The sequence below is a fragment of the Clinocottus analis genome, unplaced genomic scaffold (genome assembly GCF_023055335.1).
Source record: "Clinocottus analis isolate CAN_PGR_092001 unplaced genomic scaffold, fCliAna1.0.p SCAF_2, whole genome shotgun sequence".
NCBI lineage: Eukaryota > Metazoa > Chordata > Actinopteri > Perciformes > Cottidae > Clinocottus > Clinocottus analis.
In genome coordinates this window covers 10,460,715-10,478,021 of record NW_027175931.1, presented here as the reverse complement: position 1 = coordinate 10,478,021, position 17,307 = coordinate 10,460,715, and the positions used below count along the sequence as shown (strand labels likewise).

The 17,307-nt window shown below is 42.0% G+C and overlaps 1 protein-coding gene across 3 annotated transcripts; it reads left to right on the top strand.

The window, feature by feature from the left end:
- Positions 1–1,252: 1,252 nt before the first annotated feature.
- On the top strand, positions 1,253–17,157 carry prpf8 (pre-mRNA processing factor 8). Of its 3 annotated transcripts, none has more exons than XM_068584285.1 (43): positions 1,253–1,435; positions 2,049–2,166; positions 2,282–2,450; positions 2,619–2,783; positions 2,895–3,113; positions 3,205–3,417; positions 3,550–3,675; positions 3,838–3,943; positions 4,276–4,466; positions 4,620–4,739; positions 4,871–5,060; positions 5,348–5,467; positions 5,787–5,921; positions 6,072–6,201; positions 6,341–6,537; positions 6,682–6,888; positions 7,263–7,426; positions 7,516–7,642; positions 7,954–8,146; positions 8,295–8,482; positions 8,573–8,811; positions 9,070–9,216; positions 9,339–9,549; positions 9,728–9,844; positions 9,948–10,195; positions 10,284–10,463; positions 10,611–10,746; positions 10,952–11,121; positions 11,349–11,478; positions 11,608–11,754; positions 11,907–12,067; positions 12,246–12,437; positions 13,045–13,282; positions 13,445–13,573; positions 13,928–14,041; positions 14,171–14,344; positions 14,520–14,713; positions 14,846–15,085; positions 15,256–15,397; positions 15,554–15,694; positions 15,820–15,959; positions 16,129–16,331; positions 16,515–17,157. In XM_068584285.1, the coding sequence occupies exons 2-43, from the start codon at positions 2,058–2,060 to the stop codon at positions 16,667–16,669; spliced, it is 7,017 nt and encodes a 2,338-aa protein (XP_068440386.1). In that variant the 5' UTR covers positions 1,253–1,435; positions 2,049–2,057; the 3' UTR covers positions 16,670–17,157. The 3 variants fall into 3 exon arrangements, with proteins under 3 accessions (XP_068440386.1, XP_068440385.1, XP_068440387.1); XM_068584284.1 differs by having other exon boundaries at positions 2,046–2,166; XM_068584286.1 differs by lacking the exon at positions 1,253–1,435 and adding an exon at positions 1,528–1,556 and having other exon boundaries at positions 2,046–2,166.
- Positions 17,158–17,307: the final 150 nt, after the last annotated feature.

The window sequence follows — 17,307 nt, the reverse complement described above, 5'->3', positions numbered from 1 at the left end:
ACCTCCCCCCTCTCCGATGACCTTTCCGGACATTATATTTTTCACAATAAAAGCATACAGCATTAAAACTTCTACAATGAAAATAGACAACAACAAAAATCACAGAAGCTTAATGACACGTGTTTAAATAATAATAATAATAATAATAATAATAATAATAATAATAATAATAATAATGAAAGATATCTTTGGGAGAAAAAAGTAATTACTTCAAATGTAAAGTGTAAGTATGTCTTCTATCTATTACTGTGATCATTGTGAAAGTCTAAAACAAAATTATTGCATTATATTAGTTCCTGCTTTTCAAACCAATTGCGCAGATCACATAATTCAGCCCTCTTGTTGCTCTGAGTCTGTCATTTAAGGGAAGTGCAATACTTATAGTGTATGCACTTTTAACAGCACAAAAAAATGTATGGCAAATCAAAGCATACATTGGATATATTACTCTCAAAACTCAATATCAAACTAAAAGTGTGTCAAAAATAATGCATGGAATTACAAGGTTTTTTGCTTTATTAGTTATTGGAGCAGATAGAAAAAAAACATAGAGATATTTTCAGTTTAAAGGTTTTGTTGTTGGATGATGAATTCAAATGTATTTAAGTGATGATCTGACATTCTGACTTAACTTCAGCTAAGCTTGGATTTTGTTTCACAAAAATTCAACACTAATAATTTTAAAGACTTTACCATTTTATATGATTACAGTATGAGGGGAAAAGACCAATATGATAAACTCAAATCGGAAAATACTAAAAATATTGCTGTACATATATATTTGTTAAGAGGTGTTGGAGATAGGCTAGGACATAGTCAGTTCGTTATCATGTAAAAATAATATAATGTACTTTAAAGCCAGCAAACACCCCAAAAGCAAACAATAGTTGACAATAAACCAAACATCATAACACTCTAATTATGATGTTGGATGAGAGCATGTCTAAGGAATAATGACGTTCGTGGAATATTGAGGCAAATGTCAGCTTAACATTTTAAATTAATAAATAAATCAAATTTACTTGTCTAGAGAAGAAAATATCTTTGGGAGAAAAAAATATCTTCTACGTGTTGAACCCCTGCAGTTTCCACCCCAACGCAGCAAGGGGCAGTAGTGCTCCGAAATCGGTGTAATCCGGGTACTTGCAAAATTGCGCTTATCTAACGTTTGCGTACTTTTCGACGTAGAGCCATCATCATTTAGTTATATGACGTACTTATATCCGGCGTACATGTGCTCAGTGAGTTCCAGCGTTCTACGTTCATCGTGTGGCCGCCGTTGTCCGTCGTGCGGTTTTCTGAAGACTAATCAACACAACGCTGAATCGGAAAAAAGAACGAAACAACTTTGAAAGAGAAATGTTGTGGTAGCCGAGTGTGTGTGGAACGCGGCTGTCTTCAACGTTAATACCTTACACGGAGTGGAGGCGGCGAGGTGCGTGAAGTTGAAAGCGTTTTCAAGCATTCAGCCGTTAGCTGCTCGTTCTTTCGGTTGACTAGCTAGCTAGTTAGCTGCTACTTCCACGCATGGCCTAACTAACGTTGAGCTACTGACGGTAGAGAGCCAACTGCGACTTGCTTTTCCTGTGAACTTGGCCTGTATTGCATTGTAAATTATACATTGATAGTATTTTACACGGTGGAGTTTACCGAGCGGGTATTAAGTAAGGTCTAGATATATAAAAAGTTTACACAACGTTGCGCTATACGGAAGCCATGTTACGCTAGCAGGCTAACTCTTAAACAAATGAATGGCGGTGTTGGTTTTACTTCGCGTTATTTGAGATGATGTAAAACATATTTCGTAACAAATACCATTTTGTATTGAATCAACACGATTGACATTAATGTAGTAATTGCTCAAACTTTTGCATGGTCCGAATTTATTGGAGATGTTTGCATAATGTGCCTGTTATGTGCTGGTTAATCATGTACATGCGATTTGTAACTAGTAGCCCCACTCCTTGATAACATGCAGACAAAAAACAAACATGCAAACACATTGAGGGCGAGTGCTAATTTAAGTTTGTTGGTTTTATTTTTAGTAGTGACGCGCCATGGCAGCAACTTTCCCCTACAGAGGGGTCCCTGCAGGGATGCCGCCAGGTGTACCTCCTCCTGTGCCTGTCCCGGACTACATGTCTGAGGAAAAACTGCAAGAGAAAGGTATGCTGGCTTTCACTCAAAAAGCACTCCACTTTTCTAGAGTGGTCAAAATCTACAACGTCATATCACAGTCCACAGAAATAATTTTGTTTTTAAATTTCCTCTAACTTTACAGCAAGAAAATGGCAGCACTTGCAGGCAAAGCGCTACTCAGAAAAGAGAAAGTTTGGCTTTGTGGATGCGCAGAAAGAAGACATGCCTCCTGAACATGTTCGCAAGATCATCAGGGACCATGGAGACATGACGAATAGAAAGTTTCGCCATGACAAGAGGGTGTATCTCGGGTAAATATGATTTTCATCATAGTAACTGTATAATTTACTATTCTAAATGGAACTTTCTCTGAGGTACCTTAGGTAAATTGTAATGCTTATATAGTTGTTAATTACAAAATAAATGTTATCCGTCACCACTGCCATAGCTCATTCTGTATCTTCCTTTTTCTTGACCAGTGCCCTCAAGTACATGCCCCATGCTGTACTAAAGCTGCTGGAAAACATGCCTATGCCTTGGGAACAGATCAGAGATGTGCCCGTTCTCTACCACATCACTGGAGCTATTTCCTTTGTGAATGAAATCCCTTGGGTCATCGAGCCGGTCTACATCGCCCAGTGGGGGTAAGCGAGAGTGTGATGTTTGTGGTGTCATGTTAGTAGTACATGGTGCACATGAAGTGCATAATATTCATTTGTATTTCTAATCTTTGGACTTCTTTACCCTCCTCCTAGCACCATGTGGATAATGATGCGGCGTGAGAAGCGTGATCGTCGGCATTTCAAGCGGATGCGTTTTCCACCATTTGATGATGAGGAGCCGCCGCTGGACTACGCTGACAACATCCTTGATGTGGAACCACTGGAGGCAATCCAAATGGAGCTGGACAATGAGGAAGACTCTTCAGTTGCAGAGTGGCTCTATGAGCACCAACCCCTCAAAGACACTGCCAAGTAAGCCATCGCATTACTCCGTTGAGTCTTACATTTTCAGCTGATGTGTGTCTAGCAGAATCGAACATTAAATAATTTCTGCCCTCTTCAGGTTTGTGAATGGCACTACCTACCGTCGCTGGCAGTTCACACTACCCATGATGTCCACACTGTACCGCCTGGCCAATCAGCTGCTCACAGACCTTGTGGATTTCAATTATTTCTATCTGTTTGACCTTAAGGCCTTCTTCACTTCCAAGGCCTTGAATATGGCCATCCCTGGAGGACCAAAGTTTGAGCCACTGGTTAGGGACATCAACCTCCAGTAAGAACTTCTTGTCTTTAATAGACTACAGACCAACATACTAATTGTTTGATGGCAATTTTTTTACCCAAACAAAACAACAAATAGGTGTAGATGGTTTGTGCCTTAGCTGAACCTCTGTGTCTCCTGCAGGGATGAAGACTGGAATGAGTTCAATGACATCAACAAGATCATCATTCGCCAGCCGATCAGGACAGAGTACAAAATCGCCTTCCCCTACCTGTACAACAACTTGCCGCACCATGTCCACCTCACCTGGTAAGAAAGAAATGCATAAATGACTTGTTTCTTTAAGGTGTTGGTCATTGAAAGTTTAATTAAAAAATATTGAGATGTAACTTGCTGCTGAATGTTTTTGCTTATGCAATGACTACATGTACTGTCAAAAATGAGTAGATACTCATAACGTTACTCTTGCAGGTATCATACACCCAACGTGGTGTTTATCAAGACAGAGGATCCAGATCTCCCAGCGTTCTACTTTGATCCGCTGATCAACCCCATTTCACACAGACATTCTGTTAAGGTAAGTGTGGGGTATTGTAGGTGATTATTAAAAAAAAAATAAGGATCAAGTTTTCTCTCAACACTACATGAAACGTTTTGAAGAAAGTCCTCCTACAAAGGCGCACTTACGTTGGTCTGATTGCCTGTGCGTAAGAACTGGAGGAATATAAAAATGAATAGTGTGTCTTGTACCCATCTGTGGCTGCAGCTGCCGTTGGTTCCTCGTCATTCAGATATTGCTTATTATTATTTTTCAATTCAAATTTGGGTTAAACTCTAGCGGACCTGGAAGTTATTGAAGTCAATATTCTGTAACTCAATCTAAAATGCTTATTGTAATTTTCTGAACAGAGTCAGGAGCCTCTGCCTGATGACGATGAGGAGTTTGAGCTTCCTGAGTATGCAGAGCCCTTCCTCAAGGAAACCCCACTTTACACAGACAACACTGCCAATGGCATCGCTCTGCTGTGGGCACCGAGACCCTTTAACCTCCGATCTGGGCGCACAAGGCGTGCCATAGATATCCCCTTGATCAAGAACTGGTGAGCAAACTACCAGCATTTTGCAACAAGACTAAATGTCTTATCATTTACAGCTCGAAACCCACTTTGTGGGGATTTTCTTTACATCTCATTCGGATGTAAAATGATTATTTTTGAGAAATTCTGAATGAAAGTTGTAAATTGATCCTCCAGGTATCGTGAGCACTGCCCTGCAGGACAGCCAGTGAAAGTGCGTGTGTCATACCAGAAACTGCTTAAGTACTATGTGCTCAATGCTCTCAAACACAGACCACCCAAAGCCCAAAAGAAAAGGTGAGCATCCTTGGACACTTCATTTTGATTTTTTTCCTTTTTGAACCTGTCTTTCTAATTGAAGCTGTTTTTGTTACATATTTTTAACTCATCAATGTCTTCTTCTGTTAAATTTTAAATCTGTTTTTTAGGTACCTGTTCCGCTCCTTCAAGGCCACCAAGTTCTTTCAGTCCACCAAGCTGGACTGGGTGGAGGTTGGTCTGCAGGTTTGCAGACAGGGTTACAACATGCTCAATCTGCTTATCCACCGTAAGAACCTCAACTACCTGCATCTCGACTACAACTTCAACCTGAAGCCCGTCAAGACACTGACCACAAAGGTACAATCTCCAGCTCAGATCCATCTGGGGTTTTTGTTGACAACATTTTATTGTGCCTAAACAAATAATAAGAATGCAGATTAACTGATGCTCTGAATGTATAATGTTCTTATCCTTTTGGTTTAAAGTTTATGCTCAAAAATGTAGTTTATCCACATATTCTGCAGAGCGAAAAACATGGAAAACGATCCTTTTTTATTAAAACTACCTTACTGTATTATTATACCAACAGCAGTCTGTAATATTTAATGGTTGACTTACAACTTTTCTTTTTTTCTGTTCCCCAGGAAAGAAAGAAGTCCCGATTCGGTAACGCCTTTCACTTGTGCAGAGAGGTGCTGCGTCTCAGCAAGCTGGTGGTGGACAGCCATGTGCAGTACAGACTGGGAAATGTTGATGCTTTCCAGGTTAGTTCAGCAACATATTTGAATCTGCTGCACACTCATCAGGCTACGGCATGGAGTCATGGCATGAAAGCAGCATATTTCCTTTGTCTCACACTTGGAGGCTTCCTCGTCAGGCTTTTTTCTTACAAAATGTGTCACGATGAGTCCACCAGTCCTCAAAGTCACATTTGCGGGTCTCCCTTAAAACTAAAATGTGCTTTTTTGATGCTGGTGTCTCTGCATTACGCTAAATCCCCAAAATAAAAAAAGAAGTTAATATTTGTTATTTTACAGTCATTTCACACTTGACTAATCCAAGAATGTTGCCTCTGTGTTGTAGCTGTCTGATGGTTTGCAGTACATCTTTGCCCATGTCGGTCAGCTGACTGGCATGTACCGCTACAAGTACAAGCTGATGAGACAAATCCGAATGTGCAAAGATCTGAAGCATCTCATCTACTACCGGTTCAACACTGTAAGTAAACTCTCTGTATATATCATTGGCCAATTAATTTTGTATTGAAGATACTATGTTTGGTGTCAAAAGAAAGCTCTTCCACAAACCAATACCATTTTCATTCCTTTCAACCTTAAATTTGGGTCATGATTTTCTCTTTTTCAACAGGGACCTGTGGGCAAAGGTCCAGGCTGTGGCTTCTGGGCTCCTGGCTGGAGAGTGTGGCTGTTCTTCATGAGGGGAATCACTCCACTGTTGGAGAGATGGCTGGGAAATCTGCTCGCCAGGCAGTTTGAAGGTTTGCATATGCAGTCATGCTTTTGTGGTGGCTTCTTTTATTTTGGCACAAAAAATGAATGATGCTCAGAGGTTCACAGCTGCAGGAATTAAAAAAATAATAAAAAATATTTAGCAACTGTTTTCAATTGCCCCAACAGGACGTCACTCCAAGGGCGTAGCCAAGACCGTCACCAAACAGCGTGTGGAGTCTCACTTTGACCTTGAGTTGCGTGCCGCTGTGATGCATGACATTTTGGACATGATGCCTGAAGGCATCAAACAGAACAAGGCCAGAACCATCCTGCAGCACCTCAGTGAGTCCTGGAGGTGCTGGAAGGCCAACATCCCCTGGAAGGTCAGTACATTACAGAGATCACTACTTCCACTGTAGCTGAGTGTGATATGGGAAACAGGTTGGTTTATTAAAAGACTGATTAATCACAAAATCCTTAAAGCACTGCTTTGTTTGAATTTTTGATTTGTCTGACTTCCATTACAGGTGCCAGGCCTGCCCACTCCCATCGAGAACATGATCTTGCGCTACGTGAAGGCTAAAGCTGACTGGTGGACCAACACTGCCCACTACAATCGTGAGCGAATCCGCCGTGGAGCCACTGTGGACAAGACGGTGTGCAAGAAGAACCTGGGGAGGCTGACTCGTCTGTACCTGAAAGCTGAGCAGGAGAGACAGCACAACTACCTGAAGGTAACGCACAGGGGGGAAAAGCTCAAAAGAAATTCCTTATGAAGAAAAAGCTGTATTTTTGCTCAGTCAATTTGTTTTATTATAGTTTTTAATGAACTCCTCTTACAAAGGCGCACTTGCATTGGTCTGCTTGCTCGTGCGTAAGAACTTGAGGAAAATTGAAATGAATAGTGTGTCTTGTATTCATCTGTGGCTGCAGCTGCAATTGGCTCCTCACACATTCAGATATTGCTTCTGATTTGTACTACATGCTTCTTTACATTAAGCTGTTAATATCACCCCTTTTTATTTTTGAAATAACTTAATGAATACTGAAGCCCAGGTTCATTGCATTTCGCCATATTTTTAATGAAGTGTATTTGTGCTGCCTACAGGATGGCCCCTACATCACAGCTGAGGAGGCGGTAGCCATATACACCACCACTGTTCACTGGCTAGAGAGTCGGCGGTTCTCGCCCATCCCTTTCCCTCCACTGTCCTACAAACATGACACCAAGCTGCTCATCCTGGCCTTGGAGAGGCTCAAGGAGGCATACAGGTAAAAACACTGTTTCAACATGAAAAACTTCATCAGCAACTGCCAGAATTTTGTTATCTGCATTATTTTTCCGTTTCTCCGTCCCTCAGTGTGAAGTCTCGTCTGAACCAAAGTCAGAGGGAGGAGCTGGGGCTGATTGAGCAGGCCTACGACAATCCTCACGAGGCCTTGTCCAGGATCAAACGTCACCTGCTCACACAGAGAGCCTTCAAAGAGGTAATGACCAAGACGTAATGAGAATTTTTGTAAACCGAGAACTTTCTGTTCAATCTTTGGTTGAAAATGTATTTTTATTCCACTGCTCAATTAACACAAATGTGAGTAAACAAAAGTTATAGTGGAACGTTTCATTAGATTCTTGGCAGAAAAAAGTGACTATTGATAAGAATTGATGTCAACAGCACACTTTCTGTAAACCACTGCAGGAAAAGTTTCCTATAAGCCGACTATCGATGTTGCTGTTTGACACTGGTCTTAAACCATCATATTTGATTCCCGTCAGTCTAAGAATTGCTTCTTCTTTGCAGGTGGGTATCGAGTTCATGGACTTGTACAGTCACCTGGTGCCCGTGTATGATGTAGAGCCCCTGGAGAAGATCACGGATGCCTACCTTGACCAGTACCTGTGGTACGAGGCGGACAAGAGACGCCTCTTCCCACCCTGGATCAAACCTGCTGACACTGAACCACCACCACTTTTGGTGTACAAGTGGTGCCAAGGTCAGAACCAATGATAGTGTTTATCATTTTATGTAAAACGTCAGTATGACTTTAGATGGAAATAAACTGTTAACATGAATCTCGTCTGGTAACTTAAATTGTTAAAAGGAAGCAAAAGTAAAACATTATCTTTGTGAATTTTCCCCAGGCATCAACAATTTACAAGACGTGTGGGAGACCACAGAGGGAGAGTGCAATGTTATGCTGGAGTCCCGCTATGAGAAGATGTATGAGAAGATAGATTTGACTTTGCTTAACAGGCTGCTGCGTCTCATTGTTGACCACAATATTGCTGACTACATGACAGCCAAGAACAACGTAGTCATCAACTACAAGGTAAACATTCTCACTCATGTGTTTGAGACATGGATGTCTTTTGTATTTACTTGTACTTACTCTTGTCCTTATTAACTCTTGTTCATCTAGGATATGAACCACACCAACTCTTATGGCATCATTAGGGGGCTCCAGTTTGCCTCGTTCATTGTACAGTACTACGGCCTGGTGATGGACCTGCTAGTGCTGGGCCTGCACCGAGCCAGTGAAATGGCCGGCCCACCTCAGATGCCCAATGACTTCCTCAGTTTCCAAGACACACCAACGGAGAGTGCCCACCCGATCAGATTGTACTGCCGCTACATCGACCGCATCCACATCTTCTTCAGGTGAGATTAATGCCGTGAAATGATAACAACCGTCCTAACAATGTTATTTTACTTCTTTTTCCCACAGTTTATTATTTGTATTTTGATTGTACTATGTATGCACTTTACCCTGTGTGCAGCTGTAATCCTGCAAATTTCAGAATTGAGGGACCAAAAGAAATATCTATCTAGTCTGTTTTTGCTGCCAACGGGAATAAACGGGAATGAAAAGAGGTTTGTGTTTAATTGTAAATTGTGGCTTTTTCGTGGGTCCACCAGGTTCTCTGCTGATGAGGCCAGAGATTTGATTCAGAGGTACCTGACTGAGCACCCAGACCCCAATAATGAGAACATAGTGGGTTATAACAACAAGAAGTGCTGGCCCCGCGATGCCCGTATGAGACTGATGAAGCACGATGTTAACCTGTAAGTTCCACCTCTTAAACTCGTAGTATATTATTCAATCTTTATATCAGAAATTAGATACTTAAATTACCAGATTTGGAGACAAATAACCATAATATCTTTTCTAATCTTATTCTTCTCAGGGGTCGTGCCGTGTTCTGGGACATCAAGAACCGCCTGCCCAGATCAGTCACTACTGTCCAGTGGGAGAACAGCTTTGTTTCGGTCTACAGCAAAGACAACCCTAACCTGCTCTTCAACATGTGTGGCTTTGAGTGCCGCATCTTGCCAAAGTGCCGCACTAGCTATGAGGAGTTTACTCATAAGGATGGTGTGTGGAACCTGCAGAACGAGGTGAGGAATTGATGCACAAATAAAATAATCTGTTACGTTAGCAAGTAATGCACCAATCCATTACCTGGGCTTCGGATATTAGCTGACAGCATACAGATCTGATGCATTAGAGTACTGTCTGAAAGTGGGCATAATCACATTCCTGTTTTTTAAGTTCTCTGAATTGTATTATGTGTAGGTAACCAAAGAGAGGACAGCGCAGTGTTTCTTGCGGGTGGATGATGAATCAATGCAGCGCTTCCACAACAGAGTGCGTCAGATCCTAATGGCCTCTGGATCCACCACATTCACTAAGGTTGGTTGAAAGCCTTCTCCTGAAGAACTAGAGTGTACCATGTAATGTTAAAGTAATAAGTACCTTGTCAGAATAGTTCAGTATGTATTCTCTTTACCTCCAGATTGTGAACAAATGGAACACGGCTCTGATTGGTCTCATGACATACTTCCGTGAGGCTGTGGTCAACACCCAGGAGCTCCTAGACCTGCTGGTGAAGTGTGAGAACAAGATCCAGACGCGTATCAAGATCGGCCTGAACTCCAAAATGCCTAGTCGCTTCCCTCCTGTCGTCTTCTACACTCCAAAGGAGTTGGGTGGCCTTGGCATGCTGTCAATGGGCCACGTGCTTATTCCACAGTCTGACCTTCGGTAAGTCAGCATGCAGGCTGTTGTTTTGATCTCTTGGCAGTAAATTATTAAATTACACTTGTATTAAATTCCTTTCCTTCTCTTCCAGGTGGTCCAAGCAGACAGATGTGGGTATCACTCACTTCAGGTCAGGAATGAGCCACGAGGAAGACCAGCTGATTCCCAACTTGTATCGTTACATTCAGCCATGGGAGAGTGAGTTCATCGACTCCCAGAGGGTCTGGGCCGAGTATGCCCTCAAGAGACAGGAGGCCATCGCCCAGAACAGGTATTGTTTTAACTAAATCAGCTTGTCAATGATGACATTTTGTTGGAGTCATAGAATTGGCTATTCAGTACTGATCAAATAGTGTTTATTTTCCTAACTTTGAGCTGAAATTAGACATGGAAAATAGCAGTGTTTGCTCTGTTTCAGGCGTCTGACCCTGGAAGATTTGGAAGACTCATGGGACAGAGGAATCCCTCGTATCAACACACTTTTCCAGAAGGACAGACACACACTGGCCTATGACAAAGGCTGGAGAGTCAGGACAGATTTCAAACAATACCAGGTATGATGGAGACACCATTGATAGGTTTAAGGGAAAAGTGTCTTGCGACGAAATGATGTGCCAGGGATCAGTTGTTTTGTGTTTGATTCTAACATTACAATTTGCTTGTTAAAATACTGACTTGTGTATGTTAAAATACTAAAAAGTTGCATTTTGACACCAACATGCAAATATCTAATGGTGTTTCTGTCTTGAATGAGTACAGGTGCTGAAGCAGAATCCGTTCTGGTGGACTCACCAGCGGCACGATGGCAAACTGTGGAACCTGAACAACTACCGCACAGACATGATCCAGGCTCTCGGTGGAGTGGAGGGCATCCTGGAACATACACTCTTCAAAGGCACTTACTTTCCCACCTGGGAGGGTCTCTTCTGGTGAGAGCACTGTGATACTAACAAGGCTTATAGTAGGAGAATTGAAGAGAATATTAATTTGTTTATTTTAGGGCTCAAACAACTCTCAAAAGAAGATAATCTAATTAGTGTGTTACCTGAGAAACTTGAGTTTCTTCCCATAACACTGATATCCCTGAAGCTGATTTTTTTTTTTTCAAGATTTTATTCCTTTATTTAAAAAAGCAATGTTTTTTTCTGGTGTCTAGGGAAAAGGCCAGTGGCTTCGAGGAGTCCATGAAATGGAAGAAGTTGACCAATGCCCAGCGTTCTGGTCTGAACCAAATCCCCAATCGTCGCTTCACACTTTGGTGGTCACCCACCATCAACAGAGCTAACGTTAGTACAACCACCATTTGTAACTATATCAATTTACTTTGATCCTGAAGAAAAAAACACCCTGAATGAAGAACTGTCTTAATGGTCTTAACATTTCTGTCTTGGCTTACGTTTCATGTCTGTTTGTAGGTGTATGTGGGTTTCCAGGTGCAACTTGACTTGACAGGAATCTTCATGCACGGCAAGATCCCAACACTGAAGATCTCCCTCATCCAGATCTTCAGGGCTCACTTGTGGCAGAAGATTCATGAGAGTGTTGTCATGGATCTCTGTCAGGTAGGTTTCTATTGCTTTTTACCTCTTAATGGAGCTTTTCACTCAACATCACAGCATAAGTGTAACAGTTGTATTCCTTAAATAGGTTTTCACTTGCTTTAATTGTTCTTCCCACAATGATAATAACTTTTTTCGTTTTTGTTTTTTTTCAGGTGTTTGATCAAGAGCTGGATGCACTTGAGATTGAGACCGTGCAGAAGGAGACCATCCATCCCAGGAAGTCGTACAAGATGAACTCGTCCTGTGCAGACATCCTCCTCTTTGCATCATACAAGTGGAACGTCTCCAGACCATCTCTGCTGGCCGACTCCAAGTATGACTTTCCAAGCTATCTCTAAAAGGCTTTTGATTTCAGAAAAAATAAAAATGAATACATTCAATTTACACGAGGTGCTCTGAAGACAAGGTTTTTTTTGTAAACACATAGAGGACGTTAGTAGCGGTCCTTTATCTAGTCTTCTATGAATTAAATTGTGTACCTCCTCCTACAGGGATGTGATGGACAGCACCACCACACAGAAGTACTGGATCGACATACAGTTGCGTTGGGGTGACTACGACTCTCATGACATCGAGCGCTATGCCAGGGCCAAGTTTCTGGACTATACCACCGACAACATGAGTATCTACCCCTCCCCCACCGGGGTGCTGATTGCCATTGACCTGGCTTACAACCTCCACAGGTATATGACCAGTGTAATGACAGATACAAATTAGTTTTACTAAAATGTGTGATGAACTAGCATAATTATCTTAGCTGTAACAAAGAAGCATGCATGTGGTGGTTAAAAGGGTAAGGCATTGTTTTCCGAGTGATTTTTAAAGTAATCCCAACTATGTCATAGATCTAAGATAAGATCATTTTGTATTGGTCCCGGAGTGGGGAACTTTACAGAATCACAGCAGGGTGAAGTGCAAAGACGAGATGAACTAAATTATTAAAATCAAGTATTATAAATGAGCAATAAGTAATCCACAATAACTGAAATAATATATATACAGAATAACTGAAACACATGCATAATATCTATTATCATATGGCAAATGCTTGACAGCCTTGACTGGATTTTGACATCTACTTGTTCATGTCAACAACTATGCTCTGCAGTCGCCTTGCAAGTCTTCACACTAGCGTCATAACTTGTTTTTTTTTATTAGTTAACCAGTTCCAATGGTGGTGTTGGGTAGATGTACTCTGACCTCCATGAAGTGTTTCATTCTCTGGGTGTCAACAGAGGAAATATCAATGCAAGTATTTAACTCATCTTTGTCGTTTTATCTCTTCCACAGTGCCTATGGTAACTGGTTCCCTGGAAGCAAGCCTCTGATCCAGCAGGCCATGGCCAAGATTATGAAGGCCAACCCTGCCCTGTACGTGCTCAGGGAGCGCATCCGCAAAGGTCTGCAGCTGTACTCCTCCGAGCCCACTGAGCCCTACCTGTCCTCACAGAACTATGGTGAACTCTTCTCCAACCAGATCATCTGGTTTGTAGATGACACCAACGTGTACAGAGTCACCATCCACAAGGTGAGCGCGGCATGAAGTTTCCCCCCCACAAGGCACTATTTGTTTTGAAATTACTGCTTTTTAATGTTTTAAATGAAGTGTCTTAGTCTGTTTCTTTTTCATAGTAATATCAAAATGTATCCTCTTAATTTAGTCCCATTTATTCTTTGTCTATCTCAACAGACCTTTGAGGGTAATTTGACCACAAAGCCCATCAATGGAGCTATTTTCATCTTCAACCCCAGGACTGGTCAGCTTTTCCTCAAGATCATTCACACATCTGTGTGGGCCGGACAGAAACGTCTGGGACAGGTACGAGCACTCACTTTAATTTTCGACACCTCTGCTGTATGAATCTGTTTTGAATACTTTTTGGAGAACAAAATTTAACTACAGTTATTTATTTTGTTACGAGAAATTACCTCCTACTGTTGCATTTCTATATTGGTTTTGCTCAAATCTTTGCATTACAGAAACAATGCAACTTAATTGATATATCTAGACTGGATGATATGCCACCTTATTAATTCTGGTTGATTTGTAACTATTTTAATTTGTTATGAAGTCAAATATAGTACTCAACTAAGTGACGGGAATCCACTCTGAAACACTTTCAACCCCTAGATAAACACACTGATGTTGCTTATTCTTGCTTTACCTCTGCAGCTGGCCAAATGGAAGACAGCTGAAGAAGTGGCTGCCCTGATTCGCTCTCTCCCCGTGGAGGAGCAGCCCAAACAGATCATTGTAACCAGGAAGGGCATGCTGGACCCTCTGGAGGTGAGACACTTTAATACTAATAAGCACTCTTATAATCACAACTATTGAGGAGTCATCAGTGTCATTTCTGATTGTTGGATGATAACGCCAATGCATTCCAGATCTAATTCTATTGTTCTCTCTGTGCAGGTCCACTTGCTTGACTTCCCCAACATCGTGATCAAAGGCTCTGAGTTGCAGCTGCCCTTCCAGGCCTGTTTGAAGGTGGAGAAGTTTGGAGACCTAATCCTGAAGGCTACAGAGCCTCAGATGGTGCTGTTCAACCTCTACGACGACTGGCTCAAGACGATCTCTTCGTACACAGTGAGAATCAATCTATACTACGATACAACTAGGATTAAATGGATTATACTGAAGTTATCTTGGTCATGTATTGCATACCTAAGCTATGCCGTTTCCCAACAAAATGTATTGGGGTGCACATAAACTTATCCCCTGTGTAAATAGTTTGTGTTTTGTGGTCTGTCCCAATCTCTAGGCCTTCTCTCGACTCATCCTGATCCTGAGAGCGCTGCACGTCAACAATGACCGCGCCAAAGTGATCCTGAAACCTGACAAGACCACAATCACCGAGCCTCATCACATCTGGCCCACACTCACTGACGAGGAGTGGATCAAGGTGGAAGTGCAACTCAAAGATCTCATTCTGGCAGATTATGGCAAAAAGAACAAGTGAGTACTACTTCATGGACTGAATATTTGCCTGAAATGAATACAGTGTATTGCTCTGTTTAGTGACTTCAAAGAACATAATTCAAGCCAGACTTGCATATAGTATTCAATGCTTCCCTTGCCTTCGTCCAGTGTGAACGTGGCCTCATTGACTCAGTCTGAGATCCGAGACATCATCCTGGGTATGGAGATCTCCGCTCCGTCACAGCAGCGCCAGCAGATTGCTGAGATTGAGAAGCAGACCAAAGAGCAGTCCCAGCTCACTGCCACGCAGACACGCACAGTCAACAAGCATGGTGATGAGATCATCACCTCCACCACCTCCAACTATGAGACCCAGACCTTCTCCTCTAAGACCGAATGGAGAGTCAGGTAAGCGGACTGTTTGTTTGAATTTGCTTTAAGGCATTTCTTTACTCGGGAATGAGTTTATCTATAAAGATAATATCCATCCTAGCTTATTGTAGTAATTGGATAACTTCGTCATCCAAACGTTTGGTTTCCCTCACAGTTGTTAATGTTCCTTGTGCTTCACCTGTCAGGGCCATATCTGCTGCCAACCTCCACCTCCGAACCAACCACATCTACGTGTCCTCTGATGACATCAAGGAGACGGGCTACACCTACATCCTGCCCAAGAATGTCCTCAAGAAGTTCATCTGCATCTCAGATCTGCGAGCACAGGTAGGATTCATAGTAATGCATTTGAAATCTAAATTATTATACAGATGCATACCTTGACGTCTCTATCTGAGGGTCTTTCATTGAGTCTTGTCATTGAGACATTGTGCAATATAAAGCCACAAACGATGAATATTGATGTGCATTGTGTTGTTCCAGATTGCAGGCTACCTGTATGGCACCAGTCCACCAGACAACCCGCAGGTGAAGGAGATCCGTTGCATTGTTATGGTGCCACAGTGGGGGACACACCAGACTGTCCACCTGCCAAACCAGCTGCCTGGTCATGAATACCTTAAAGTAAGCGAAACGTGCAGCTTGAGAGATTCTTCCAGCTCATTCTTACTTGCTCATTAGTTGTACTTGATGCTTTGACACTTTTTGTTGTACCAACAATTTCTAACTTCTTGCCTTTCTCCAAACAGGAAATGGAACCCCTCGGCTGGATACATACTCAGCCCAATGAATCGCCCCAGCTGTCCCCTCAGGATGTGACCACCCACGCCAAGGTCATGGCTGACAACCCTTCTTGGGACGGGGAGAAGACCATCATCATTACTTGCAGGTATGTTTCATGGAAGACTTTATTCCAGATCTGGACCGGCCCTTTTGCTCCTACATCTCTGTACGATGTTTCTTGCCTACTGTCATTGAGAGATGTGTGACGTTTACAACCACATGGGGAAGGGATGGTTGTTTTAATGTTTCTTAATGTGTTTTACCTCTGTTTTCAGCTTCACCCCGGGCTCGTGCACTCTTACAGCCTACAAGCTGACGCCCAGTGGTTACGAGTGGGGCCGGCAGAACACGGACAAGGGCAACAACCCTAAAGGCTACCTACCGTCCCACTATGAAAGAGTGCAGATGCTGCTCTCTGATCGCTTCCTGGGCTTCTTCATGGTGCCTGGGCAGGTGTCCTGGAACTACAACTTCATGGGTCAGTAGCCATAGATTCTTATTTTCAATAAAGGAACTTATATTTTTCCATTTCATTAGATGTTTTTTTTGTTATCTTTTATAAACAAAGGCTTCTCAAGTCAGGAATGTGCTATAAAGTTGTGCATGTTTATAGAATTGGCAGATTTAGTGATGCAAATGTATATTTCTTGTCTTGTTCCAGGTGTTCGCCACGACCCCAACATGAAGTACGATCTGCAGCTGGCCAACCCAAAGGAGTTCTACCATGAAGTCCACCGGCCCTCGCACTTCCTAAACTTTGCCTCACTGCAGGAGGGTGAGATCTATAATGCGGACCGTGAGGACATGTATGCCTGAGAGCAGACGTCCTGCTCTACACACATATTGTAGATAGCTCTGCCACAATCATGTGGAGCCAGTCCAGGAGTCCTTGTAATATTTCTATTGAACACATGCAACTGTGATGTTTGGGAATTTTCAATGTAAAGGCTTTGGGACATTTTTAGAAACCTGTTTTTCTTTTTTATATTTTCTATAAATGTTTTGTGTTCCCCACTCTTGTATTTCCATTATTACAGTAAAGCTTCTTCAAGAAGTGCAGTCTTTCAATATTTTGTGTCTTGTGATGCATCTTAGTACATTTGTGTGTAGTTTGCAGTACACAATACTTCGGGGTAATATTTGATAATCACATTGTTTCAAAAGGATAAAGACTTATTTCCTCTTTGCCCTATAGAGATGAAATTGAAAGTTGTATTTTCATGCCAGTATTGCCCTGTTACTATGTTGTACTCTACATTAACTGTGTAGCGCGGGTTTAAATAAAGATCAGTTTTTTTTAAATACATATTTGTCTTGTGATATTGTCATGTACTATCCTAATTGCTTAATAAAACGGTGTAACAAGAAGAGAAGTAAAGCATTTGTGTTTAATTTGGGTTGAAGTGGAACTTATTTGACTTGCTTCCTTTTTTTGGAGAAGCTAGAGGTCAACA

What these genes read in the sequence shown, in the direction of transcription:
- prpf8 (XM_068584285.1), top strand. Translation starts at nt 2,058, where the DNA reads ATGGCAGCAACTTTCCCCTACAGAGGGGTCCCTGCAGGGATGCCGCCA. An exon ending in CGCATCCACATCTTCTTCAG is followed by an intron (nt 8,812 to 9,069) that starts GTGAGATTAATG and finishes TGGGTCCACCAG; the next exon opens with GTTCTCTGCTGATGAGGCCA. An exon ending in ATGAAGCACGATGTTAACCT is followed by an intron (nt 9,217 to 9,338) that starts GTAAGTTCCACC and finishes TATTCTTCTCAG; the next exon opens with GGGTCGTGCCGTGTTCTGGG.